At 37.5% G+C, this 27290-nt stretch overlaps 1 protein-coding gene across 2 annotated transcripts in view; it reads left to right on the top strand.

Annotated features, from left to right (window-relative positions):
- The first annotated feature begins 15149 nt into the window (after window positions 1-15149).
- Window positions 15150-27290, top strand: part of EIF2AK4 (eukaryotic translation initiation factor 2 alpha kinase 4) — a 98256-nt gene continuing 86115 nt past the window's right edge. The window contains exons 1-3 of one of the 2 annotated variants that reach the window (XM_031952076.1): window positions 15150-15437; window positions 21423-21538; window positions 23400-23502. In XM_031952076.1, the coding sequence (XP_031807936.1) occupies window positions 15255-15437; window positions 21423-21538; window positions 23400-23502 (402 nt within the window). In that variant the 5' untranslated portion in view covers window positions 15150-15254. The remainder of the gene's footprint in view (window positions 15438-21422; window positions 21539-23399; window positions 23503-27290) is intronic. The other variant, XM_031952075.1, reaches the window with a different exon arrangement.

Raw genomic sequence — 27290 nt, forward strand, 5'->3', positions numbered from 1 at the left:
GTAATCCAATATAGATTAAACATGTGCAATTCTTTTAAATATATTTCCAAATTCATCATGCCTTGCAAGAAAAAATCAGATCAAAAGGGAAAAAACATGAGAAAGGAAAAAAACAAGCAAACAAGAAAAAAAAAAAAAGTGAAAATACTATGCTTCTATCCATGGATGTGGAGGATACTTTCCATCCCAAGTCTATTGGAATTGCCTTGAATAACCTCATTGTTGAAAAGAGTCAAGTCCATCACAGTTGATAATCACATAATCTGATCTGGAATGAATTCTGTTGTGCCACAGTTCCCTTTTGATGTCCTGACCTAGTTTCCCCATTGTCCTATCTGCTTCAGGTTATAACCATTCACTCTTACTGTTTGATAGAATAAAGGTCTTATATCTTAGACTTTAGGCTATACTTATTCCCTCTTAATGTTTAATGGGATAAAGGTCTTTATCCATTTTAGACATCATTAGAATATCAGGAGCCTCTCTAGTACCTCCCATTATGTCATCCTTCCTGCCTCCCCCCATTAGGTTATCTCCATCAGGTACTTCCCCCATTATGTCATAGTTCTTGTTATCCTATAAAAAAGCTTTCTGTCTGATACTTAGGGCTGGATTCTTTGAGATGATAGTCCAAAGAGATCCATTTGGTCCCAGTATATCTCTTCCATTTAATAAACTATTAAATTGGTCTCTAATCTCTGTCTTGCTCCGTTTCTCCGGCATTACAATTCTTGCCTTCTGGCAAACTCTGCATACCCTTTGATCCAGCTATGTTTCTACTGGGCTTGTAGCCTAAAAAGATCATAAAGGAGAAAAAGGGACCCACATGTGCAAAAATGTTTGTGGCATCCCTTTTTGTAGTGTCAAGGAAATGGAAACTGAGAGGATCCTCATTAGTTGGAGTTGTATTTCATACTGTTCTCTAGTAAAGGGTAATACTATAAGCAAATTAGGAGAGCAAGGGATAGTTTACCTATAATATCTTTGGAAAAGAGAGGGATTTGTGGCCAAAGAAGAATTGGAGAACATTATGAAATACAAAATGGATCATTTTGATTATATTAAAAAGGTTTTGCACAAAGAAAATCAATGAAGTCAAGATTAGAAAGGCAACAGAAATCTGGGAAACAATTTTTATAGCCAATGTTTTTGATAAAGGTCTCATTTTTTAAATATATAGAGAACTGAGTCAAATTTATAAGAACACAAGTCATTCCCCCATTGATAAATGGTCAAAAGATATGAACAGATAATTTTCAGATGAAATTAAAGCCATTTATAGTCATATGAAAAAATGCTCTAAATCACTATTAATTGGAAAAATACAAATTAAGATAACTCTGGGGTACCACCTCACACCTCTCAGATTCACAAAGATGGCAGTAAAAGATAACTAAATGTTGGAGGGGATGTGAGAAAACTGGGACTCTAGTTCATTGTTGGTGGAGCTGTGAACTGATCTGAACTGAATTATTCTGGAGGCAATTTGGAACTATGTCCAAAGGCTATAAAACTGCACATACTTTTTGATCCAGCAGTATCACTACTAGATCACACAAAGATATCATAAAAGAGGGAAAAAGACTCATATGTATAAAAATGTTTGTAGCAGCTCTTTTTGTGGTGGCAAAGATTTGGAAAATGAGTGGATGTCTATCAATTATAGAATGATATATGAAAATAATGGAATATTTTGTTCTATAAAAATGATGAACACGCTGATTTTAGAAATGTCTGGAAAGATTTATATGAACTGATGCTGAGTGAAGTAAAACCAGGAAAACATTGTATATAGCAACAACAGGATTGTATGATGATCAACTATGATAGACTTGGTTCTTAGCAATTCTGTTCCAAGGCAATCCCAACAAACTTTGGATAGAAAATACAAAAAAAAAAAAAAAAAAAAAAAAGCTGTCATAATTGTCCAGGAAAGATATGGTAATGCCCTAAATTGGGGTGGTGGCTGTGTGAATGGAAAGGGGACCTATGCACTAGATATATAGAAAATAATTATAATATTGGCAACCAACCGTATATGTGACGTGAGCAAGAGAAAGAAATTGAGCATGATGTCAAGATTGTGAGCCTGGATGATTGGAATGATGGTAGTGCCTTCAATATCAATAGGTAAGTTCAGAAGAGGGAGAAGTTCTATTTTAAATATTTAGTTTGAGATGCCTTTGGGATATCTGGTTGCAAATATCCACTTGAAAGGTGTGTTGTATGACTATTGCTCAAAAGAAAGATGAGCTCTGGATATATATATATACATACATATCTTAGATTCTACATAGAGATGATAATTGAACCTAGAACAGCCAATGAAATTGGCAGATTAAAGAGTATAGAGTATTAAGAGAAGAGGTCACAAGACACAGCTTAGCTCTCAGTTACTGATATTACATAAATGATGATCCAGAAAAAGACATGAGGAACAAGTTATTAGAAAACCAAGTGAAAGTAGTATCACAAAAACCTAGAGATAAGAAAACATTTTTACATCCTTTGGATGGTCTCATTTCTAAAATATATAGAGAATTGACTCAAATTTATAATAATTCAAGCCATTCACCAATTGACAAATGATCAAAGGATATGAACAATTTTCAGATGAAGAAATTGAAACTATTTATAGTCACATGAAAAGGTGCTCCAAATCACTATTGATCAGAGAAATGCAAATTAAGGCAACTCTGAGATACCACTACACACCTGTCAGATTGGCTAAGGTGACAGGAAATGATAATGATGAATGTTGGAGGGGATGCGGGAAAACTGGGACATTGATTCATTGTTGGTGGAGTTGTGAACGAATCCAACCATTTTGGAGAGTAGTTTGGAACTATGCTCAAAAAGTTATCAAACTGTGCATACCCTTTGATCCAGCAGTGTTACTACTGGGATTATATCCCAAAGAGATTATAAAGAAGGAAAGGGACCTGTATGTGCACGAATGTTTGTGGCAGCCCTTTGTAGTGGCTAGAAACTGAAACTGAATGGATGTCCATCAGTTGGAGAATGGCTGAATAAATTGTGGTATATGAAAATTATGGAATATTACTGTTCTGTAAGAAATGACCAACAGGATGATTTCAGAAAGGCCTGGAGAGACTTACACGAACTGATGCTAAGTGAAATGAGCAGGACCAGGAGATCATTATATACTTCAACAACAATACTAGATGATGACTAGTCCTGATGGATCAGGCCATCCTCAGCAACAAGATCAACCAAATCATTTCTAATGGAGCAGTAATGAACTGAACTAACTATACCCAGAAAAGAACTCTGGGAGATGACTAAAAACCATTACATTGAATTCCCAGTCCCTTTATTTATGCACACCTGCATCTTTGATTTCCTTCACAAGCTAATTGTACAATAATTCAGAGTCTGATTCTTTTTGTACAGCAAAATAATGTTTTGGTCATGTATACTTATTGTGTATCTAAGTTATATTTTAATATATTTAACATCTACTGGTCATCCTGCCATTTAGGGAGGGGTGGGGGTAAGAGGTGAAAATTGGAACAAGAGGTTTGGCAATTGTTAATGCTGTAAAGTTACCCATGTATATATCCTGTAAATTAAAGGCTATTAAAAAAAAAAAAAAAAAAAAGTTATCAAACTGTGCATACCCTTTGATCCAGCAATGTTACTATTGGGATTATATCCCAAAGAGATCTTAAAGGAGGGAAAGGGACCCACATGTGCAGAAATATTTGTGGTAGCCCTCTTTGTAGTGGCAAGAAACTGGAAACTGAGTGTGTATGCCCATCAATTGGAAAATGGCTGAATAAATTATAGTATATGAATTCTATGGAATACTATTATTCTGTAAGAAACAATCAACAGAATGATTTCAGAGAGGCTGGGAGAGACCTACATGAACTGATGCAAAGTGAAATGAGCAGAACCAGGAGATCATTATACACGGCAACAACAAGACTATACAATGATCAATTCTGATGGACATGGCTCTCCAACATTGAGATGATTCAAACCAGTTCCAACTATTCAGTGATAAAGAGAGCCATCTACACCAGAGAGAGAACTGTGGGAACTGAGTGTGGAACACAACATAGCATTCTCATTCTCTCTAATGTTATTTGCTTGCATTTTTTTCTCAGTTTTTCTTTTTCTTCCTTCTTGATCTGACTTTTCTTGCACAACAAAATAACTGTATAAATATGTATACACATATTGGATCTAACATGTATTTCAACATATTTAATATGTACCTGCCAGATAGGGGAGAGGGTGGATGGAAGAAGGGGAAAATTGGCAACAAATGGTTATACAAGGGTCAGTGTTGGAAAAATCATCCATGTAAACGCTTTGTAAATAAAAAGCTTTAATAAAAGAAAAATGAAAAACAAAAAAACCTAGAGAGGAGAGAATATACAGGAAGAAAAAGTGATAAATGATGTAAAATACTGCAGAGAGATCAAGAAAGGTGAGGAGTGAGAAGAAGCTATTAGAGTTTCCAATTGCAACTCATCATTGATAACTTTAGAGAAAGTAGTTTCAAATGAATGAGGAAGCCCAAAGGCAGATTGCAGAACATTTAAAAGCCAGAGAAAAGAAAGTAGAATAGATGTTTCTTTTCAGGGGATTTAGTTGAGAATGGCAGGAGAAATAACAATAGTGGGCAGGCATGGCATGATCTAGTATGAATTTCTTGAGGAATGGTAATGAGGTCTTGGATAGTTGTGTGATTGGCAGAAAGAAACTGGAGCATTGATGAAATAGTTCCTTGGGGCAAGCAGAGAAAAAGTTCTAATAGAGATCAGTTTACCTCTGTGATACCACGCTCTGTGGAGGTCATTCAGTCAGAAATTCAAGTTATGTCAAACCCCTGAAGCCCAACCCCTGTGGAGGTTCCATGGGCAGCCCATCTATGTCCTATCAGAAATCTCAGTTATGTCTGTGAGGTTAAATTTGCCCTATAAAACTGCTTATAGCTTATGTCATCTCTGCTGCCCTCTTTTGAGTTAGTCTTCTATGGCACTCTATCTTATGGTATCTTTTTCCTTAGCCCTCTCCATGCCATGTGGTATCTCTTTTAACCCCGTTATTCCTTATGGTATCTCCTCTTAAACCCCACTTCTCTTCCCTATAGTTAACTGGCTAACTAATCCGTTTATGGTACTAAATCCCTTTTAGGATTTAGCCTCCCAGCTAAAGGCACACTCCTACCTCATGGAGTATTTCCTTTCTCTTGGCTAATTGTAGGTTCCACTAAGGAACTTGTCTTTTCCATCATTAATTGTTAAAATCTCTTTCCTTACTATGTGCTCTCCTACTTTATTTCATATTTACCATTCCTGGTGTCAATTTCATCTCTTCATTTTGTCTGTAATCTCTTCTAAATAAACCTGCCTTTTGCCAAAAAAAATTGTGAGTTCTTCAAGTGAACGAACCCCAACATTTGATATTTATCCTAAAGGACATCACCTGGTGCCATATCATTTACTACTTCAGTCACATCAGTGGGACATATGCTTGTAGGCAGCAGAGAAGAAACTATTAGATAGGGAGAAATTAAATATTACAGAGAGAATTTCTTGGAGATAAAAAGGGTTAGAATAAAGGATACATGTAGAGTAACCACTCTTTGATGGTTCTAACCACTTTGACAAGCAGAAAGGGCACTTTTCTGAGAATGGAGTGAAAGATTTAGAACTTAAGATAGTTGTATAATGAGAAAGAGGATAGAAGACTTTCTTGTCAAATTATATCCTTTTTCCTGTGAAGCATGAGGCAAAATCTTCAGCAGAGAGAGAGGGTAGGGTGAACAAATGTTATAAAAGGCTTAAGGAGAGAAAAAAAAATTGAGTATAGTTGCTGGAGTGAAGGGAGAGGGAGTCAATTCATGAGGAAAAAAATTGAGTATAGTTGCTGGGATGAGTGGATAAGGAGTCAATTCATAAGGAGGAACAGGATTGTTTTGTGTTTGGTTAAGAATTATGATTTGCTCCTACAGAATGGCTTGCTCCCACAACAAGACCTAAGATATCAGGTTGTATGAAAATGTTTAATAACAATGAATTATGTATAAAAAAAAGGAAAACAAGAATTGACAATGCAGTTCTTACAGCAAAAGCACTTAATGTATCCTATGATTAATATAACTAGTACAATACAAAGAGATACATAGACTAGAGGGAGAGAGAAGAAAGAATGCATCACAGATTCAAGGAAGCACCAATTTTGATCACAGCTCTGCAAGTCCCAACCCAGTCAGAGCACCCTCTCCATAGGTGAGATTCCAATATGGGTATTGATCTATCATGACTTAAATGGCCCAGGGAACAAAGGTGCCAGCAATACTGACTTCACTTTCCTGAGCCAAACCAGAAGGGGGGTCCAGTCCTATTTATGTCTGTCAAGAGTGAAGCTGTACTCATGGAATGGGTAGTTGCAGTATATAGATAACACATCCTTGGTGGATTTGGCCAGAATCCACCCAGGATGGTGTTCTTTTAACTATATTTTGTTATGCCTCAGTTTCCCTGAATTGTTCTGCCTCAATCCCCCCATTGTAACCCCTCTTCCTGACCCTTAGAACCAATATGGTCCATTCCTGAAATATTCCTACTCACCAGTGCTCTCTGCCTTCTTGCCTTTGTTTCCCTTATCACTAAAATCCTATAAGAATCCCTGGAATCTCATGTTCAATGCTGGATACTTTGAGACTTATTCAGCCCTGGGGGCAACATGTATCCTGTTTTGCCCCCAGTACAATCTCTCCTTCTCAAATAAAATATTAAAAACTCTCTGATCTCTTTCTTGCCTCAGTTTCTCCAGCATTACAATTTGTTCCCAGGGTTATCCAGCAACTACAAAACAGGGGTAAATAATAGTTCACTGTACTGTAATCACCCCATGGACATGGAGGGAAACTGAGGGCCAAGGCCTACAGAATCTTTTCCTTATACATATTATCTTTCACCTTGCTATGCTGAGGGTCTTTAGATTTGTCCTTTGTTCGTGAAGAGATCCAGTGATATCAGGAGGGTGATGTTTTGACTTGGAAATGGATTGGATTTGAGTGAGGGTAAGCTGTGCAGCCAGTAGCCTCATTATCTCTTACAGGGTCTTTTGAGTCCAGTGGCAACTGAAGATGACCTCAGATACAGTGAAAGATCCTGGCCTTTTTAAGCTAAGGTCTTTCCCAGGTCTCATTCAGTTTGTCTGAGGAAACACCCATTCAGTGATTTAAAGTTAGGTAAGAAATGAGGCAAAAGATTGGCCTAGTTTGCTTACTTTAAAAAAAAAAAAAAAAAAAAATATCAAACCAGGAGGAGGAAAACCCTTAGGGTTTTTGGTCAGAAGAGAAACAATTGCTATTTATACTCAGTCTGAGTTATCAAAACCCTGTTAATTTGTCAATCAATGAGAGCCAGAGTGATTGGGGTTTATACCACTTGGTCAAGTAGCTCTATTTAAATATCAATACTCTTGATTAAAGCCTGGTTTTTCCAGAGATCTATTTCTAGAAATCCTAAATGAAATAACATGGGACAGAAGAGTTAAATGCCCCAGTTTTTTGTTTTTTTTTTTGAATGATAGAAAAACTAAGTAGGGAAAAGGAAAAAAAATTAGCCCCCAAAGGAAGGAGCATTGCCCAATTGAAACTGGCCAATTGGGTCTTCAGTAGGACAGCTACTGATACTGACAGATTGTTGTTTGTCCTTATTTTTTGAAGAGGACCAAAGACATCTGGATGATGATATTTTGATTTGCAAATGAATTGGATTTAAGTGAGTTGAGGCTGTGCAAAATCATAAGCCTTACTGTTTTCTCCAGGGTCATCTGAATTCAGTGGCAAGATATAGGTCAGGATGACTAGAAATGACTGACCCCAGAAGCAATGAGACACCTTGGCCTTTTTCGGTTTATCTGAAATAACTGAGAGCCTAATTGGGAGCAGCTAGCATAAATTTGTAGTGGACCTAGTCAGAAATATTTCAGGTTTTGTAATTTTCTCCAGTTTCTTTCAGTAACATATGAGTGGGAGAGGAGGCAAATGATAATTCAGGGATGAGGTTTGGCAATGTGTGATCAATGACAGGAAAAAGAATCAGAGTATTTGAAAGAAGTAACTAGCATAAAGTTGAATTGGTTCAACAAGGGTCTAAGATTGGAAAAAAAAGATAGTATACTCACTATAGAGCTTATGGTCTGGGATATACTAAAAAATGGAGGAATAGGTTAAAGTGAGGACTAGTCTTATTTAGCTCAAACTTAAGTAGTCTATTATGTCATTGTTCTTGTTATTCTATAAAAGAGTCTTGCTGTCTAGTGCTCAAAGGTTCGATTCTTTGAGATGATAGTCTTGTCCAGCCCTGGAACCAAGATCCATTTGGTCCCAGTTTCTCTCTTCATTTAATAAACTATTAAATTGGTCTCTAATCTGTCTTGCTCAGTTTTTCCGGCATTACAACTGCACCAAGGGTGGGTCCCTGTCAGGAGAGTTTCAGGGCTTACCCCAAAAGTCAAGGACAGTTTCAGGATTCCCCCATCATATCTACAAAATTCCCAACAAGTAATCCTTCAGCTTCTATGGAATTAAATGAGTGAAAACACTCTAATGGGAATATAGCCTTAAACTATATCTTAATTGTGACTTGAGACTTTTAATAACAAATAGAGATTTAGCTAAAAAAGTTGCAGTTGTCTGTCCCCCTCTGTTTTCCCATTACTTATCAATTAGCATTTAAGTACCTCTTTTTAAAAATTTCTTTTATTTCTGGGTTAGATTTCCATGATTAGAATGTAAGCCTGAACTTCTTCAAACAATGGGAGAAAAGGCCAGGGGTAGGGTAGGGTGGGGGCTTTGAGGGCTTCTGCATTCAGACTATTTAATCTTGTGTTTTGAAGTTTTTACTTCTCACACTCCTTTTACTGATGAACACCTTGTCAGATGGGATGTCACTGTATTGTAATAAACTCCTTTTTTCTTTTTCTTTTTCTTACTCTGTCTCTCTGTTTTTGTGGTAGATACTATCCCACACAAGTTTGTACTTGCATACCTTCAAGGAATTCATTTTCTACCTTACCTTTCTTCCCATCCTTCCCTACCCCACTCCAGGCAGAATGTTCCATTTTTATATAGTGCTCTAAATGTTGGGAATTTTTTTCTTTTTGTTGAGCTAAAATTTACCATCATAACTTTTAACCATTGATCCTATTTCTGTCTTGTTGAGGCAAATGGAGCAATTTGAATCTCTCTTCCCCGTGAGGGAAGGAAGAAAGGAAAGAAGAAAAAAAAAGAAAGAAGGAGAGAAGGAAGCAAGTAAGCAAGCAAGCAAGCCACTTGAGGGAATGTGAATTAGACTTCTGCTTGGCCCCAGGTAGAAACAACAGATGGAAAAAGTCTTTTCATTTCCAGTCTATCTTTGGCTTTGATGTAATAAGGACTCTGTGTCTCCCTGATCTTTGTGGAGAGTGGGCCACCTGGCCTGGGGAAATTCCTAAAAATAATCCCCACCCACCTGAATCTCCCTTGGGAAAGCTATCTGGTTCCCATTAGAATCTCCCACTCCCAAATGATCTGATAATTGCTTTGGTCTGAGAAATAATCACCACCTTTTACTGAATTGAAAATTAGCCTTTAATTGCTCCTCGCCCCAAACTATAGAAGGCTAATAAAAGAAGACTCTGAACCCCAAATCTTTAATTAAAAAATAGAAAGATGGAAAAAGAACAACAGGGGAATAAATTCAGTTTTGAACATGTTTAGTTTGAAGAACCCACAAGATATATTGGGGAAGTTTTGTTTTTTGGGTTTTGGGTTTTTTTTTTTTTTTTGGCTGAGGCAATTGAGGTTAAGTGACTTGTCCAAAGTCATACAGCTAGGAAGCATTAAGTGGCTGAGGTTAAATCTGAACTCAGGTCCAGTGCTCTAATCACTGCACCACCTAGCTGCCCCATATTGTAGGAGATTTTAAGTGAACTGCTGGAAATCTGAGCTTGTAATGTGAATGGGAAGTGGGAATGCAGAGATAATAGATTTATAATTTTGTTTTATAAAAGTGATACTTGAAGCCATGAGATAATTATAAAATCCTGATGAGAGATCTATAACAAATTCCACACATTGTGTTCAGAGTTGTCCATCTTTTTTTTGGCTTCCTTTTTTTTTTTGTTCTCTGTTGTGCACTTTTTACTTCATTTTTTGCTTCCTCTCTGCCCTTCCCACCAAGACTACAATTAAGTGCATTACACATGCATATACATATACCCAAATTATAAACACATACACACATATACATATAGATTCATTTGCATATATGTAAGACCATACTAGGCTTATTTCCAGTTGTCCAAAAGAATGATTTTAATGGACTAGGAAGGATGGACAAAAATGGTTAACAGGGAGTTGAAACCAAAGGTAAATAAGATGGTAAGAAGACAACTAGTTTACCTCAGTAATTCAAATCACCAAGCACAGATGAACTATATCCTAAAGTACCAGGAGAATTAACAAATGTCACTGTTGAGCCACTATCACTGATTTTTGAAGAGAAATAATACTCTTGACACTGAAAATCAGATATCAAGGAAAATTTATTTTTAACTTACTTATATTAAAGTTTTTTATTTACAAAACATATTCATGGGTAATTTTTCCAGCATTGACCCTTGCATAACTTTTTGTTGCAAATTTTCCCTTTCTTCCCCCCATTCCCTCCCCCATCTGGCAGGTAGTCCAATATATTTTAAATATGTTGAAATACATGTTAGATCAAGGAAAATTTATTAAAGAAGAATCTTAAGGAATCATCATAACATTTCTGGCCAGAAGCAGGCCCCACTCCTCTTTGGGAAGAGGGAGCACTGGGTAGAGAAGTGGGGAAAACTTTATACTTGCTCCTCCCTTCAGAGAACGGATTGGTCCATTTCATATAGGTTACAGTCTTTCTGATACGCCCACTACATGGTTCCCCTTAATATGTATAAAATATGTTCCTTTCCCCATCATACATCCCATATTCAAAAATGGTAGAAAACTCATCCTCTGGGGTGTGTTGTTTGATATTTAATTAGCCTATTAAGCAGATGCAGTAATGATTTGGTCAAGTCCTGTCATTAACCCCAACTAATTTGGGCTGGATGGGCTATTATCTTAAGTTTGTGGTTTTCTCAAAACTGCAAGATTCTTTCTGATTGCCTGAATCCACCTATGTCTTCCTAGCTTATCAGAAAAATGCTGAAAAGTTGGGTTTCCAGTGTTGCATGCTTTGAGGTTGTGTGGGATTGGGATAGAGGTACCAATGACCAAGAGGTTTTCAAAATGTGAGAGATTAAGGAAGATTAGAATTCACAGAACAATTAAGTGATCACTAGAAGCCTTGAGCAAACAAGAAATTGGGGGGTGGGGTGAGGAAGGTACATTCAGCCAATCAGAATCTTGTGGTTTTGAGAAAACCACAAACTTAATAGCTCATCCAGTCCAAACTAGTTGGGGTCAATGACCTGATTTGACCAAATCACTACTGCCTGTGCTTAATAGGCTAATTAAATATTAAACAACACAGCCCAGAGGAGGAGTTTTCTGCCATTTTTGAACATGAGATATATGATGGGTGGGAAGGATATTCTATACATATTAAGGGGAAACTTGTAATGGAGATATCAGAAAGACTGTAATCCGAATAAAACAGAACCAATCCCTGGGTCACAAGAGCAAATATAAAGGCGCCTCCATTTCTGTACTCAATGTTCCCTCTTCTGGAAGAGGAATGGGGCCTACTTCTGGCCAGATATTTTAAGACAATTCCTTAAGATTCTGCTTTAATAAATTTTCCTTGATATCTGATTTTCAGTGTCAAGAGTGTTATTTCTAACATCTAATTATTTCTTTTAATTAGATCTATTTTTACTTTTTCTTAGTCTGAGGTCATGATTACTCCTCCAGCTGAATATGCTGAAGCATATTAGAATCTGCCCTAGCCCTTTATTTTAATTCTGTTTGTGTCTCCCTGTTTCAAGTGTTTTTCTTGTAAACAACATATTGTTGGATTTTGATTTCTAAGCTATTTTGTTATCGTTTCCATTTTATAGGTGAACTCATTCCATTAACATTCACTTTTCTCAATGATTGGAGTCTTGGTGCCCTCGACTAATAAAGTTTCTATCATTTCCTTGATTCGTTAGGAAGAAATTTGTCTAGTCTATACCAAGTAAATGTTATCCTTATCACAGAGGATATTCCAGGTATAGGAAACAATGTAAGTAAATATTTGGAACACATGGGGCCTTTTCACAGGACATCCAACATTCCTTTTGTCTAAAATAAGAAGTACATGTTGAGGAATCGCTTAAGGTAAAGGTAGTATAACAGGTTAGTACCAGATGATAGAAGATTCTTAATTTTAAAAAACTAAGGAATATGAATTTTATTTATTAGTGACAAAACCCACATTAGACTCCTAATTCTAAGATTCTTGTCTTAACTGTGTGCCTTTGGGCAAGTCACACAATTATTATAATAACTGGGTTAAAATTGTGACTCTATCCTTTGTTACCTACGTGATTTTGGACAAGTCATTTTACTTTTTTGCAGCTCAGTTTCCTAATTTGTAAAATGACATGATCTCTAGTTTTACATCTTCAATCTCTCTGTCTTTATCTATATAATTTATATAATTAGGAATAATAATACTTGCAATGAGCTAGAACTCATCATTATGACAATGGATGGAAATAATTTTATTACAAAATACTTATAAATGTGACCTATTATTACATAATTCTTCTAGCAAGCATTCTCATAACATGAGAGCCAGTTACATATTTTTCATACTTGACCCTGTGCTTCCAACCAACACACTGAATCTGACTCTTTACTTATAAACCACACAATTCATAATAATATAGAAAAGAAAGTAGTCCTATGTAGAAGGTCACAGACAGTGGGGAAACTCGGGGTGAGGAATAAGACTCGAGCCCAGAGGGAACCTGCTAAAATGTCTGATTTGGCTCCTCATCTCCCCTAAGGGCTCTCAGCCTTCCTGAGAAGTCAGGGGAGGTGACAATCTGTGTTGTGATTGAAGCAGAGTGATATCAGGTGGCAAAGAGTGATACCAGGTGCCAAACTGTAATGGGCTGAGGCTTGAGTTGATGCACTGAGGTCCCAAGTACGTGAGGCTAAATAGTATTTGGGCTATACTCTATTAATATACATGCTTGGATAAAGAATGGCCCCGCCCACTCTCTGTGCAAGTCCTGATGTGTTGTATAGGAAATGACAATTTTGGTGGATGGAGGCAGAGAGACAGGAAGAGAGGCTGGGAGAGATTGGGCCTGGGTTCTAATGCTCGTAGCTGCTGGTCGTGTGGCTGCTGGTCTAGCTAGCTTCTTGATTCAGCTGCACACATTGCTATCGCAGATTCTCTTCCGCCTCCGATCCTTCTTCATTGAGAATAAAGACTGACAATTTTCCCCTAACCTGAACTCCTGACTCCTGCTGATTTTAAAATATGCGGTCTTCACACCAACCTATGTGCAATAGCAAGTTGTTTATGTGGTCCCACATGTGCAGTATATACATGGCTCATGTTTTGGTTACATAAGGGTATGAAGATATAGAAAGGGGAAAGTACTTGGAATAAATGGACTCCACATTTCCACCATTCTCAGGAGTCCCGCCTCATCACTTCTCCACTAGGACGGTATATATTAGTCACCCCGGTTTGGAGGCTCTAGAAAGCAGGACACAACAGTCTTGAAAGGAGCTAATCAAACAGCAGCACTTGAATCCCAAAGAATCTAAACATGAGGGCTTCTTTGACAGAGCCTCCCAACTACCGCTTTTTTTCCCCCTTTTCGGCTGTTTCAGAGATTTGAAGAATGTTGGGGAAAACTTCAGAGGAGAGGACTGTCTCTCTATCCTTCCTCCTGTTGCATTGCTTTCCCACGCTAAACATTCAATTTCCCAAGTAAGATGAAGAAAAGCCTCCAGGGTCCTTGGTGTTTCTGATTTTAAGTGACTTTCTCTTTCATGCAATATTAGAATCTAATTCGTACACTCTTTGTATTACCACTCATCACCCTTTTCTAGCTTTTCTATTTTCTTCTCCCATCTTTGGTCTTCATTAGCTACCATCCCCTGACATCCTTTCAAGTCTCTTACATTCTCCTAAATCAGGGGTCCTCAAACTTTTTAAATAGAGAGCCGAACTATAGTAAAAAACAAACAAACAAACAAAAACTTTGCTTTGTGGGGCTTTAAATAAAGAAACTTCATAGCCCTGGGTGAGGGGGATAAACGTCCTCAGCTGCCGCATCTGGCCCGCGGGCCGGAGTTTGGAGATCCCTAACCCTAAATCAACAGAAGGGATCTCAGAGACTAGTCCTCTCATTTTATAGATAAGGAAACAGGAGACTGGATAAGTAATGTTCCCAAGCCATACAGGTTGTAAATGGAAGCACCAGAACTTCAAGTCAGAGTTTCTAACTCCAAGATAGTGACGTAAGAAGCCTATGGGCCAGATTTGCAGGGGGTGGGAGAAAAGTGCGCACGTGGGCAATAATTCTATAGCCGACTGAACTGAAGTGATGGTAGCAAATATGAGGATAAAACAAGTGTGGAGGAGAGTTACGCGGGCTGAAACACAGCAGAGTTATCAGAACGGTTACAGAGACAGCACATACGTGGCACCGATGCGTGGCTGGCAAGCGAGGGGGACACGGGATAAAAGGCATTATTCCTTCTATGAGGCGAGATGGAAGCACCCACGCTGACCGGCCCTGCAGCTCCATCCGAGGCGCTGTGCTCGCCGGAGCAATCTGTTCCAGGGCTCCCGGGATGGCTGAGGAGGCCCGGCCCGACAGATCGCAGCAGGACTCCCACAGGCGCTTAATTAAGAATGCCGGGGCTCGGATCCAGCCCGGCCACTTGTCCCAGTCCTCCCGGGGCTCAGTTTCTAGCGACGTAGAACGAGGCTGAGCTGAGTCGCGATGGGCCCGGGGGGGGGGGGGGGAGTTCCCGCGCCGGGGCAGAAGCACCCTCGGGAGCCAGGTTTCCCCGGGGCGCAGCGGCGTTACGCGGGGAGTTGGGTAACGGCCCTCTCCGGCCACCAGAGGGCAGCGCGGCGTCCCCGAGGGGCCGGGCCCGCCCCGCCCCCACCGTCTCTCCCCTCCTCCACGTCTCAGTCCCCGTCCACCTCCGGGTGGCCCGGCCAGGCTCGGCCTTCCCGCCAGCCACGCCGCCGCCTCCGCGCTCCGGTGCGGCCGTGGCCATGGCGGGGGGCGCCTGCGCGCGGAAGCCCCGGGATCCCGGCGAGCAGGCTCGGCGCGGGGCGGGCGACGGCGGCGCGGAACAATCGGAGAGCTACCCGCAGCGCCAGGACCACGAGCTGCAGGCGCTGGAGGCCATCTACGGCTGCGACTTCCAGGACCTGCGGCGGCCGCGGCCCGGCCAGGTAGGAAGGCGCGGGGAGCCCCTGGCCCCGCCGGCCCCGCCTCGGCTCTGCCCCGCACCCCCCTCGGCCGCCCCGTTACCTCCTCCGCCCCGCCCCCGCTGCGTTCTCTGCCTTCCGCTCCCCCCCACTCCTGCCTGGCCCCCGCGGAGCCCCTCCTCGCCCCGCTGCCCCGGCCCCAGGAGCACTCCGCTATCCTCCCCTAGGTCTCGGCGAAAGGCTCTTAATCCGGGTCCGTGAATTTGGCGTTTTACTTAAAAAAATCTTTTTTGACAAGTGCATTTCCCCATCGTGGTGCCATTCGAAATCCTACGTACTCTACGCGCTTACAAGTATTATTCCGAGAAGGGGTCCGTAGTTTCACCAAGCTGCCCACGACGCGAATGTCAGGAATTCTTTACGCGCATCCTCACGTCCCCTCGGCTTTTCGGGGATGTCCCTTCACGGGGCTGCCGCCCTCTTCCTTTATTTTTCCCTCCCCGCCACGCACACGCAGACCGAGGTGCACAGTTCTCCTTTTCCTTGCCATTCTCTGAAGCTTTGGGCAGGCCCAAGAGCACATTCATACCGTGCCTCCTCTAACTCTTTCTTTTCTCATCACTTTTTTTTTTTTTTTTAAACACATGCCCAACCCTTAGTCAACAGCAATCCTCTTCAACAAACATTGGATGCCTAACTAAGCACGGCAGGAGTACTAAACGATCACAAACATTTGGGGAGGGGGGGAGAAAGAAAATAACGCGTTTGAAAGTTCATTAACATGAAGCAGAAGTTGGTAGTGCACAAGAAAGTTATAAAGTGCCTTTGAAAGTTCAAAGCAGGGAGAGATCACTTCGTAGAGAAGGGTGCAGTGCAGGAGATGGCATCTGGGTTGCTTTTAAAGGATGAATAGGTTTTCAACTGGTAGGAAAGTGGGGGGAAAGAATTGCAGAAAGGAAAACCCGCCTAATGCATTAGCAGTGCGACAGAGGCATTTTTGCCTGGACCGCACTAGTGTCGGTGGAGGATATAGTCTGTTAAGGGAGATAAGGCTGGATAGGTGGGACAGGCTTAATTAGTGGAGGACCTTGATGGCGAGCTACAGAGCTATCACATGATAAGAGGGATCAGTAGAATGTGTTTGAGCTGAGGAGTTTGTGATTGAAGTATAGCATAGATTGGGGGGAGGGGGAACCATTTCCATTAACAGTAGATCTGAATTAGGGGCCATGACCATGAGAATGGGAAGATGGTTGTTAGCAAAAGTTTGGAGATAGAATTGAACTCTTGGTGATTGAATCATTTGGAGTCAAAATTAATTGAAACATTTCCAGAATGGGTGATTGACAGAATAGTTATACCTTTAACTCATAAAAAGAATAGGTCAGTCTTTGAGGAAAAATGATGAATTTGACTTGGAACATGTTGAATTATAAGTTCCTGTAAGCTAACAGAAAGCTGGTAATGTGGGACTGAAACTGAAGAGAGAAATTGGGGTTGTAGATTTGTAATCAAGTAGAATTGATGCTTAAAGCTTTAAGTTCGGACAAGATTGCCTTGGGAGATATTATAGAGAACAAATAAAACAAAGCTAAAGATTGAACCTTTCCTTGCATCCAATGCAACAAGGTTCTAAATATAAATTTCCTAAAGAAGAATTAAATTAGGGCACAGGGAAAAAGAGATATTTGCCCAAAAAGTAAGTAGCAATACCCTCAAACATCCTATCTTCATACACAACCTACTCTTTCATTTCTTATTATATTGCAACTAACTCTGCAAATTATATATCTCAGATTCTTCCACTTCACCAATCCTTATTGATTTTCCCTATTTAGAAATCCCTCACCCCTTCCTTTTCCCAATATAACTTTGCCTTCTGGAGCATCCTTTCCTTCTAAATGTCTTTCATATTGTATGGAGTATCTGAAATGGACTCTGCCCTTCCTTACCCTACTTTCCAGCTGTTATAGGCCCTTCCTTTCTTTTAGGGCCCAATTTAAGTATTTAATAAATGTTTGTTGATTGTATTGTTGAACTGAAAGCTTCATGTGGGGCTGGGTCTTGAAAACTTAAGTTTGTCCTTTTCAGGCAGCTAGGTGGCACTTATTGTGTCACTTGGAATCAGAAAGACTCATCTTCCTGATTTCAAATCAGATACTAACTGTGTGACTTATTCACTTAGTCCTGTTTGCCTCAGTTTCCTCATCTGTAGAATAAGCTGGAAGAAAGTGGCCAATCACTCTAGTATCCAGAAAACCCCAAACAGGGTCATGAAAAGTCAGAATGAAAATACTCAATAACAAACTTCTTTCTGCCTGTAATAGTTGCCTCATATATTTTATATCCATCTAATTTCCACACTATACCAATGTGTTATCTTGTTCCCCCTAGGCTGTCTCTACTACTTAATTCTTTTTATTATCATATATTTCAAGGGTCTTTGAGTTCATCTGTGCAAGTATTTTCTTTACAAAAGGAAATTACAAGGTCTCATAGCTATGCCTTAGTTTTTTATGAGTCATAGTGGCTGACAAAAAATATCATCTTATATCCACTATCCAACTTTCTTATGCCATGCCTCTGATACATGTGTACACACATTCACACACATGTATTCTATCTCTGAGAAAATCTTTTTCCACCATGGCAGAACCTGCTGATACAGCTAAAACAACCATGCAGAGTCTATCATACATCACTTTAGGACTTTAGTGGAAGTTATTCATAATTAGTTGCTCATAATGGAGACCTGTCTCTGTTCTCTGTTCTAGAGAACATTTTTTTTTTTAATTTATTTTAGATCATGTCTTTGCATATTTGTACAGGAAAAGGAAGACATTTTGAAGTTCTCTCTTACTGCCAGGTTTCTTACCTCCTAAAAATGTTAACACAGATATACTATTGTGCAAATAAGTATTATTAAATAATTGGTGCTTCCTTTTTCTATGATTTATATCAATCAGCCTCATCCAACACATCTACTCAACAAGCTTTTAATGAAATAATAACTTTTTTGAACTATTCTACTTCACTCCACCTCCATCTGTTCTTTCATATTGAAATACTGAAAATGGAAATGCTTACTCTTTAAAATCACAATACAATAACTTTTCAGCTATCTGGAACTCAACTATTCGACAACCTCAGTTATATAAAATTTAGCTCAGTATCAAGAAATAAGGTTAAAGATCTAAAAACAACAAAATTAATTTCACTCAGTTCCCAGTTAAATTCATGCATTTTGCTCATAGGAAAAATACTTTAAGATCTAACTTTAGAATGTAATTGCTCTGTTTCTTCCATAGTTCTAGCAAACTTGTTTATCAGGTTTTCATGTGCACAGCAGATAAAAAGCAGCAAATTAAAAGATCGGGGAGAGAGAGAGATAACTAAAGACAGGAACATGCATAAAAATCAGTAAACCTTTATTTCAAAAAAGATGGGAAGAAGGGTGCTTAATGAAAGCAAAAAACAAAAGTTTGATAGCAATTAGGAGGGGAAAAAAAGGATTACTTAAAATCCAGACCAAAAAAAAATAGTGGTTGGGTATTATTTTGCATAGGACCAAACCTCATAGGCTTGTTATTGAAATAAAGTACATAATATAATAATACAGTAATATTCATACAGTAATACAGTAGCATTTAGGATTATCCCTCTGAATCATTAGAGAAGATATAAGCATGTTCATGATCTCTTTAAGAAGACAGGGAAGTTTATAATACATTTCCATACTTTAGCTTTAAAAAAAAAATCCCATGAACAGACTGCAACATATTACTAATGAAGAATTGCACTAGAAATTAAAGATATCATAATTATAGAACATTCCATTTTATGGTAGAAAGAACTAACTTTCAGGAAAGACATATGAAGGAAAATACAAGTGCCATAAATCATTTAGTGTAACTTTTGTCATGTGGAACTTTTGGCAATCTCATCTGCATTTTTTTTTCCCTGAAGATAATCAAAGGAAAAGGAAAAGAACCTATACTAAAATGTTTATAACAGTTCTTTTTGTGGTGGCAAAGAACTAGAAATTGCAGGGATACCCATCAATTGGGGAATGGCTGGACAAGATGTGGTATATGATTGTGATGGAATACTGGAATATTGTGATGAAAATGATGGGCTCAATGATTTTAGAAAAATGTGGAAAAACTAACAGGAAATAATGAAAAGTGAAATGAGCAGAACCAAGACAACATTGTGTAGAGTAACAGCAATTTTGTTTTAAGAACAACTTTGAGCAAATGAGTTACTTTGTCTATCATAAATTCTTGACAGCTATAAGAGAGATGAAAGATGGTATCTGCATCTAGGGTAAAAACTGATAAACAGAAGTATCTAGAAAATAATTTTACATAATGGTAGCCCTCTCTAGGGTAAGGATAGGAAGGAAAAAAAATTACATGATAATTTTGTGGTATATTTGAAAGAAATAGCAAGTTATGTCTAGTAGATTTGTAGTTTCATGTGCAATCATCTTTGTTATTGTACTACATTACAGAAATATTTGTTTTGTTTCATAAATTAAAAATAAATTTAAAGGAAAGAAATACATACTTTAGAAATCTATTCTCTCACTCATATAGGTATTCCTTGCACTAAAATAAGTATCATCCATTCCTTGCTTTCATAGAAGATCTTCATGATTTAGTGTGGCCAAATAATTAACTGGTGCCTAAACCTTCTGGTGAATCAGATTGGTCCTTAACCAACAAATGTACTATCAGTTGATTGTCTGTGTTTGAAATTTTTCCAGCCTTGTAATATCTGCCAGAGAGTTTATTCTCCACTTTGAGAATCCTCGGTCACCACTGTACTGTTATGAGGCACCAAAGGAGTAGTCTAGGGGAGGATTTAATTTAATAGTTTATGAAAATCATATGTTTGTAATTTTTTTTCTCACCTTCAGGGTAATATATAGTGTAGAAATAGTTTTATATTCTAGAAGTTAATCTCATCATTTTGCTTTGTGGAGTTTGTTTTGGAATGAAGTCAGAGAAACATTTTAGCAGTCAGTTGGGGAAAAAATGCTAAATTGTTGCATGCACAATAAACAAATTTGGTAAAGGTATCCCCTTGGAGTTGAGTGTAAACTACTTTCCAGCCATGTAGATCTTTCCTCATGACTAAGACTGAATGGATGATTTTAGCATAAAACATTGAATTTAATTGATTTATTTGATTTTCAATGTTATTAAAATGATAATGTACATAGAATATAGTTTCATATTACAGATACAAATAAATTAAAAATTTTTAACTTCCGATAAAGAAAGTTCACTTTTAGTCACTTTCTGCGTTTAAGATTTAAGGATTTCAGGACCACAGAGAAACTTTCCAATTTCTTTCCAATTCTCAGACTCAAGATTTGTTATTACCTTAAGTTTAGAGTACATGTGCATGTTTGTGTACAGTCACAATAATTTAAAAATTCCTTGTTTATAATCTCAATAGGAATAAATACTGTTGCCCCTGAACATTCTATTTCTAAGCCTTTAGGTGTAACCAACTTGAGCTTCAAATCATTATATTGATAGATAAGACTCAAAAGACCAGAATAAATAAATTCTAGGTTAAGTTTGGATTATCACAGTATTATTATGAAGAACAAAAAAGAGAGTTAACTAGGGGATGGGCAGTTACTTCAAATGATAACAGAATTTTAAATTTTTAAGTTTTACACATTTTATCATGTCTTTAAAGTGGAATAGTACTTTTTTATACAATGGTATATTTAACATACATGACTTTTGAATTTTCTTTTATATATGCAGTAGACAAAAATGTATAGAACATGCATCTAAAATGCAATTACATATAGTATGAAATACAGTTGGTAGAATTGTTAGATTTGGACTAAGATGATTAATGTCACAATTTCTTTTGCTCTTTTTTGTAACTTGTCATTTGCATAATGTCTGGTATCTACACTTAATAAATGCTTGTTACTAGTTTTTGATATTTTAAAAATCCCTAAGACTTTTTTTAAAATTTTAGGTAAAAGATCCCCTGGAAATCAATTTAGTTCTACGCCCCCAGGGTTTGACTGGTGATGAAGAAGTCTATGTCAAAGTGGATTTGAAAGTCAAATGCCCACCAACCTATCCAGATGTGTGAGTACATTTGTGTATTGTTTTGATGTAGTTTTAGTTTGTCCTTTAATCACCACAAACGTTAGCTGAAATTTATTAATGAAAACCTTCCTTTTATTCCTTTTTAAATGTTTCTTTTATTGACTCCTCATTTTTTTTCAGATCCCCTAATGAAGAAATTTTCAGATCCCTCTTCTCTCCACACTCTCCTTTGGCAAGTTCAGTTACTCCTATGGCTTTGATCAATCTTACTTCAAGAACTATCTAAATTTACATCTGTCATGATGTTTTTTCCTGTGCTTAAGACTTGTATCACCAGTTGCCTAAAAGATATTGCCACCTGAATATTTCATTGGCACCTCAAACCAAGCTTATCTTTCCCTCTAATCCTCTCCATTCTGACCTCAGTGTTTCTGTGTGTGGTGTCTTCATTCATTTACCTACTCTCCCATGTTTAAAACCTTGATGTTGCCTTTGACTCTCTTCTATACTTTTTATGTTTGGTTACTACCAGATCCCATCAATTTTATGTCTACAGGGTCTTTTGTATCATAGAATTATAGGACCATAGATCTAGATCTGGAGGGGCATTCTAGAAGCCGTCTAGTCCAAAACCTTCCTCTTTCAAGGGAGGAAACTAAGGGTCAGGAGTTTAAGTGACTCCTCCAAGATCAAATGTCAGTGGCAGTATCAGAACCCAGGTTTTCAGATGCAAGCCAGTGCTTTTCCCCTATGCCAAACCACTTCCCTTATATCACTCATTCCTCATTCTCAATGCTCATTCCTATACCCTTAGTTTAGATCTTCAGTACCCTCAATCTGAATTTTTGCTACTTATTCTCCCAGCAGGGTTTTTATGCCTCCACTTTTTCTTACTCTTCAATCTGTTCTTCATAACATTATCAGATAATTTTCCTTATGTATTACTCTGGTCCTATCATTCCCTTGCTCAAAATTCTTGAGTGGCTCCCTTATTGCTAACTGGATCAAGGTCATATTTTTTCTCCTAGCATTCAAAGCTTTTCAATCTGGCCATACCAGCCTTATTTCATATTTTTTCTTTCCCTGAATTCTAAATTCTAAGCAGACTTAGTTATCCTGTTCTGCCACTGTGCCTCTGTTCAAGTTAGTCCCCGTACTTAAAATGTTCTTCATTCATTTCACCTCCTGAATTCCTTCTCATCTTAAAAACCCAAACTCAGAAGCCAGCAGAAATTCTTCCCTGATCCTTCCATCAATAACAAATCTTTCCTCACAAGTCTCATATAGGATTTTTGTTTTGGAATTCTCCAACTTGGACTTCTCAAAACTGATTGTGATAGTTATCTCTATTTGTGTCTTAGTACCCCTGTTGGATTCTAAGTTCCATAAGGGCAGAGATTTTGTGTTATCTAAACTTTTATATCCTTTAGTACTTATATCCATTTAGCATTTACATTTATTTATTTGTTTGTTTGTGGAATGAATGAACACAGAAGCAAGTTACCAGGGCTTGCTGAAGCACAACAGGAACAGAGTAGGACCCTTTCCCCTTAAACTTGCTACTTGTGACTTGCAGATCCCTTGCAAAGGAATAGTAGTCACTTCAATGCCTGGTGGCACCTGATGTTTTCTTTTCCTACAGATGACCCTGACTTACATCATGTATATTCAGCCCACTTTCCTGTAAGATTCTGATAATATAATATTGGTTATTATGTAAACTGGAATTGTCTTTCGAGAAAAATCTTCTTTTTAAATCATTATTAACTGTATTACTAGAGATTGTTGAGATTTTTGTGATAATACTCAGAGGGCACAGTAAGCTTTGTATTGAACTGTTAAAGTTAGTGATACTGCTACAACACATACCAAATTCTGAAATAAACCTTTTATTTTCCAGTGTCCCTGAAATAGAGCTAAAGAATGCAAAAGGTTTGTCAAATGAAAGTGTTAATTCGCTAAAGGCCAACCTGGAAAAATTAGCTAAAGAACATTGTGGAGAGGTAAGATTTTAAAATATATATATATATACACATATATAATTGTTATAATCAATGCCATCACAAAATCAAAACAGATGTTTCATCTAGCATTTTTAAAAAATTTTAAATGTTATTTTAATGGTATATTATTTTTCCAATTTTATATAAAAGGTTTTCAATTTTCATTTTTGTAAGATTTTGAATTCTAATTTTTTTCCTCCCTCTTTCTCTTCCCTTTTCTCTCCTCGTGCTAGTAAGCAGTTTTATATAGGTTATAAATGTATATTCATTCCTTTTTAAACATATTTCCAGATGAGTCATGTTGGGTAAAAATCAGAATAAAAGAGAAAAACCACAAGAAAGGGGAAAAAAAAGGTGAAAATAGTATGCTTTAATCCACATTTCTTTGGATGTGGATGGCATTTTCCATCCAAAGTTCATTGAAATTGTCTTGGATCACTGTATTGTTGAGAAAAGCCAAGTCTATCATAGTTGATCATCACACAATCTTGCTTTTATTGGTACAATGTTTTTCTGTTTCTGTTTGCTTCATTTAGAAAAGCTTCACTTTTCTAGACTTTTCTTTCATCTTCATTTTAATGGGACTCATTTTACCTTTGACTTAAAAGTTTTTTCTGTGTCTTTTAGATACATTTTATTCCTAAATTTTTGGTTTATATTATTCTATGGCTATCCTCCAAAGCAAAATCACTAAAGTTGAACAATCAATCTTGGAGACATTGTCTACTAAATAGGTTCATATTGAGGACTTTTTTGACCAGTGAATGATGCTGTAATTGATATGTTGTGAACAGTGATAACATATTTGAGTGTATACTTTTAGCAAACTTGGGATATGCTATCAATTTCTATCCTGCCACAACAAAATTTTAACTATAACACTGAAAAATCTTAATTTTCAGGATTTGTTGATTTTATGAAGTAAGAAAGGGAAAGAGTCTTCACTTCACAAAAGTATTTGCTTCCAGACCTAATAAACCCTGAACCTGTCTTCCCACTACCACAGTCTTAGCCTGAAGAGAAAGAAGAGCTGGCTTAGTAGTCACTCAGTCTGGGCTTCAACCCAGATGTTTTAAAACAGCTTTTCTGCTTCAAATTTATGTGCTCTTGGCCTTTTCTCTGCCATTAATCCCACACATTTGTGAAACTGACTAAAACAACAGGAAATGGGTTAAATCAAACATTGCTGATTTGTCTCAGACCTGTTCTGGTCTCTACCCATTTCCCTAGGGTTTATTGAACCATGACTCACACCTCTTCTAACAGACCTACTTATTCAAAGCCTTGTAATTTGTAATTTTCTTTTTTCTTTCTTTTTTTTTTTTTGCTGAGACAGTTGGGGTTAAGTGACTTGCCCAGGGTCACGTAGCTAGAGAGTGTTAAGTGTCTGAGGTCACATTTGAACTCGGGTCTTCCAGATTTCAGGACTTGGTGCTCTATATACTGTGCCACCTCGCTGCTCCAGCCTTGTGATTTTCAATATGATATATACACCATAGTAATAATCATATTTAACTTCCACAAACAGTGAAGGATTATTTCATAACAAGTTTTCTTCTCAGTTACTTGTAATAGGCTTTAATGCCATTTCTATAACTGAATAATATAATATAAGACAAGGGCTGTTATGGCTGGACAAAAATCTGGAAGTTTTAACAGTCTGCAAGTTCAGTAAGAATCAACAGTGTGATATGATAGGAAAATGAATGCAATGATAGGTTGCTTTAAAAATAGTACAGGGTTCATGTGCCAAAATGTTTGTGGCAGCCCTGTTTGTAGTGGCTAGAAGCTGGAAACTGAGTGGATGCCCATCAATTGGAGAATGGTTGGGTAAATTGTGGTATATGAATGTTATGGAATATTATTGTTCTGTAAGAAATGACCAGCAGGATGAATACAGAGAGGCTTGGAGAGACTTACATGAACTGATGCTAAGTGAAATGAGCAGAACCAAGAGATCATTATATATTTCAACAACGATACTGTATGAGGATGTATTCTGATGGAAGTGGATTTCTTTGACAAAGAGAAGATCTAATTCAGTTTCAATTGATCAACGATGGACAGAAGCAGCTACACCTAAAGAAAGAACACTGGGAAATGAATGTAAACTGTTTGCATTTTGGTTCTTCTTCCTGGGTTATTTTTACCTTCTGAATCCAATTTTTCTTGTGCAACAAGAGAATTGTTTGGTTCTGCACACATATTTTGTATCTAGGATATACTGTGACATATTTAACATGTATAGGACTGCTTCCCATCTGGGGGAGGGGGTGGAGGGAGGGAGGGGAAAAGTCGGAACAGAAGTGAGTGCAAGGATAATGTAAAAAATTATCCAGGCGTGGGCTCTGTCAATAAAAAGTTATAATTTTTAAAAAATTAATTTAATTTAAAAAAAAAAAAGAATAGTATAGGATTCAAGATTAGAGTACTGTTCCCTTTCCCCAGTAGATCTCTCTGAAATATACTGTTCTGGATATCACATTATAGGAATAAAAAGAGATAGATGGAGACTGTCTAGAGTATATCAGCAAGGATGATGAAGAAATTTAAGTTCAGGCCATAAGAGTATAATTCAAAGGAACCGAAGATGTTTAGAGAGTTGGACATGACTGAAAAATGATTGAACAGTAATAAGCTTAAAAAAGAGAAGATTTTATGAGGGAATACAAAAGCTGTTTTCATATGGAAGAGAATTTTTCCTGGTTCTGCTTTAGGCATTGTGGAAAGAAGAGCTCTTACTCTTGAGTCAGAGTATCTGCATTCAGATTTGGTACAGGTGGTTATTACCTGCATGGCGTTAGACAAGTAAATGTCTGTGTCTTTCTATTCTCATGCATAGAATAAAGAGGTAGGGTTCTAAATCTATGATCTTGTGTTTGGCCACCAAAAGCAAGACTTAGGGGTATTGATTGTGAGCATTAGTGAGTGGAAATTTTAAAGAGGTTTATTAGGCTTAATATACAGAGAAACTTGGTAATGATTAGAACTAATCAAAAGTAAAATGGCTTACCTTAAAATGTGGTATGGTCCTCATACTAATGGTCTTCATTTTGGATGACCACTTGTCAACTATGTAAAAGATTACTTATTCAAGTATAGGCTGGACTAAGTGGCCTCCAAAGTCTCTTCCAACAATGAGATTCTGTATGTATTTACCAAGAAAAATCCAATAATGACTTCCTTAGCAGCTCCCTGTCCATAAGAGTCCACATATTTAGTATTCTGAAAATGTGTCTTAATCATAGTACTGTGAAGGATAAATCTGGGTGGGTTTTGGATGTATGGTAAACAAGAACTATAGGAATTTCTTTTCTTCACTCCTTTCTAGTGATAGTGCACCTTCTTTTCCTTTTAAATTTTTACTCTGGAGGATCTTATTATACCCTTCTTTTAAAAAAGAGAAAGGACTAAAAGCTAATAAGGAGGTACTAAAATGGAAAAATTTTGGGCCTCAAAGTGTCACTTATTAAAGGCAATTTTATTATTTAAGTCAAGTAAAGAATAAATAAAGTAACACAAAAATTTTAACTTAGAGGTTATAATATAGTTAATCAGAAGTTGATCTCTAAAATCCATTTTCCCTTTAAAATTCTGTGACTTTAAGTTCTATTTGAATGTTGCAGGGACAGATCAGGACATTTCTGATGAAAAAGTGGGATTTAAGTAATTTCATTAGCCTTTTTTAGTTTCTCAGGATTTTTGCAAGAAATGAGAAATTTCAATTGTAGAAATGCCTTTAGATGCTGGGATTCATGTGCATGTTTCAGATATTAGCTATATACCCT

Source organism: Sarcophilus harrisii, chromosome 2 (genome assembly GCF_902635505.1).
Source record: "Sarcophilus harrisii chromosome 2, mSarHar1.11, whole genome shotgun sequence".
NCBI classification, from domain to species: domain Eukaryota; kingdom Metazoa; phylum Chordata; class Mammalia; order Dasyuromorphia; family Dasyuridae; genus Sarcophilus; species Sarcophilus harrisii.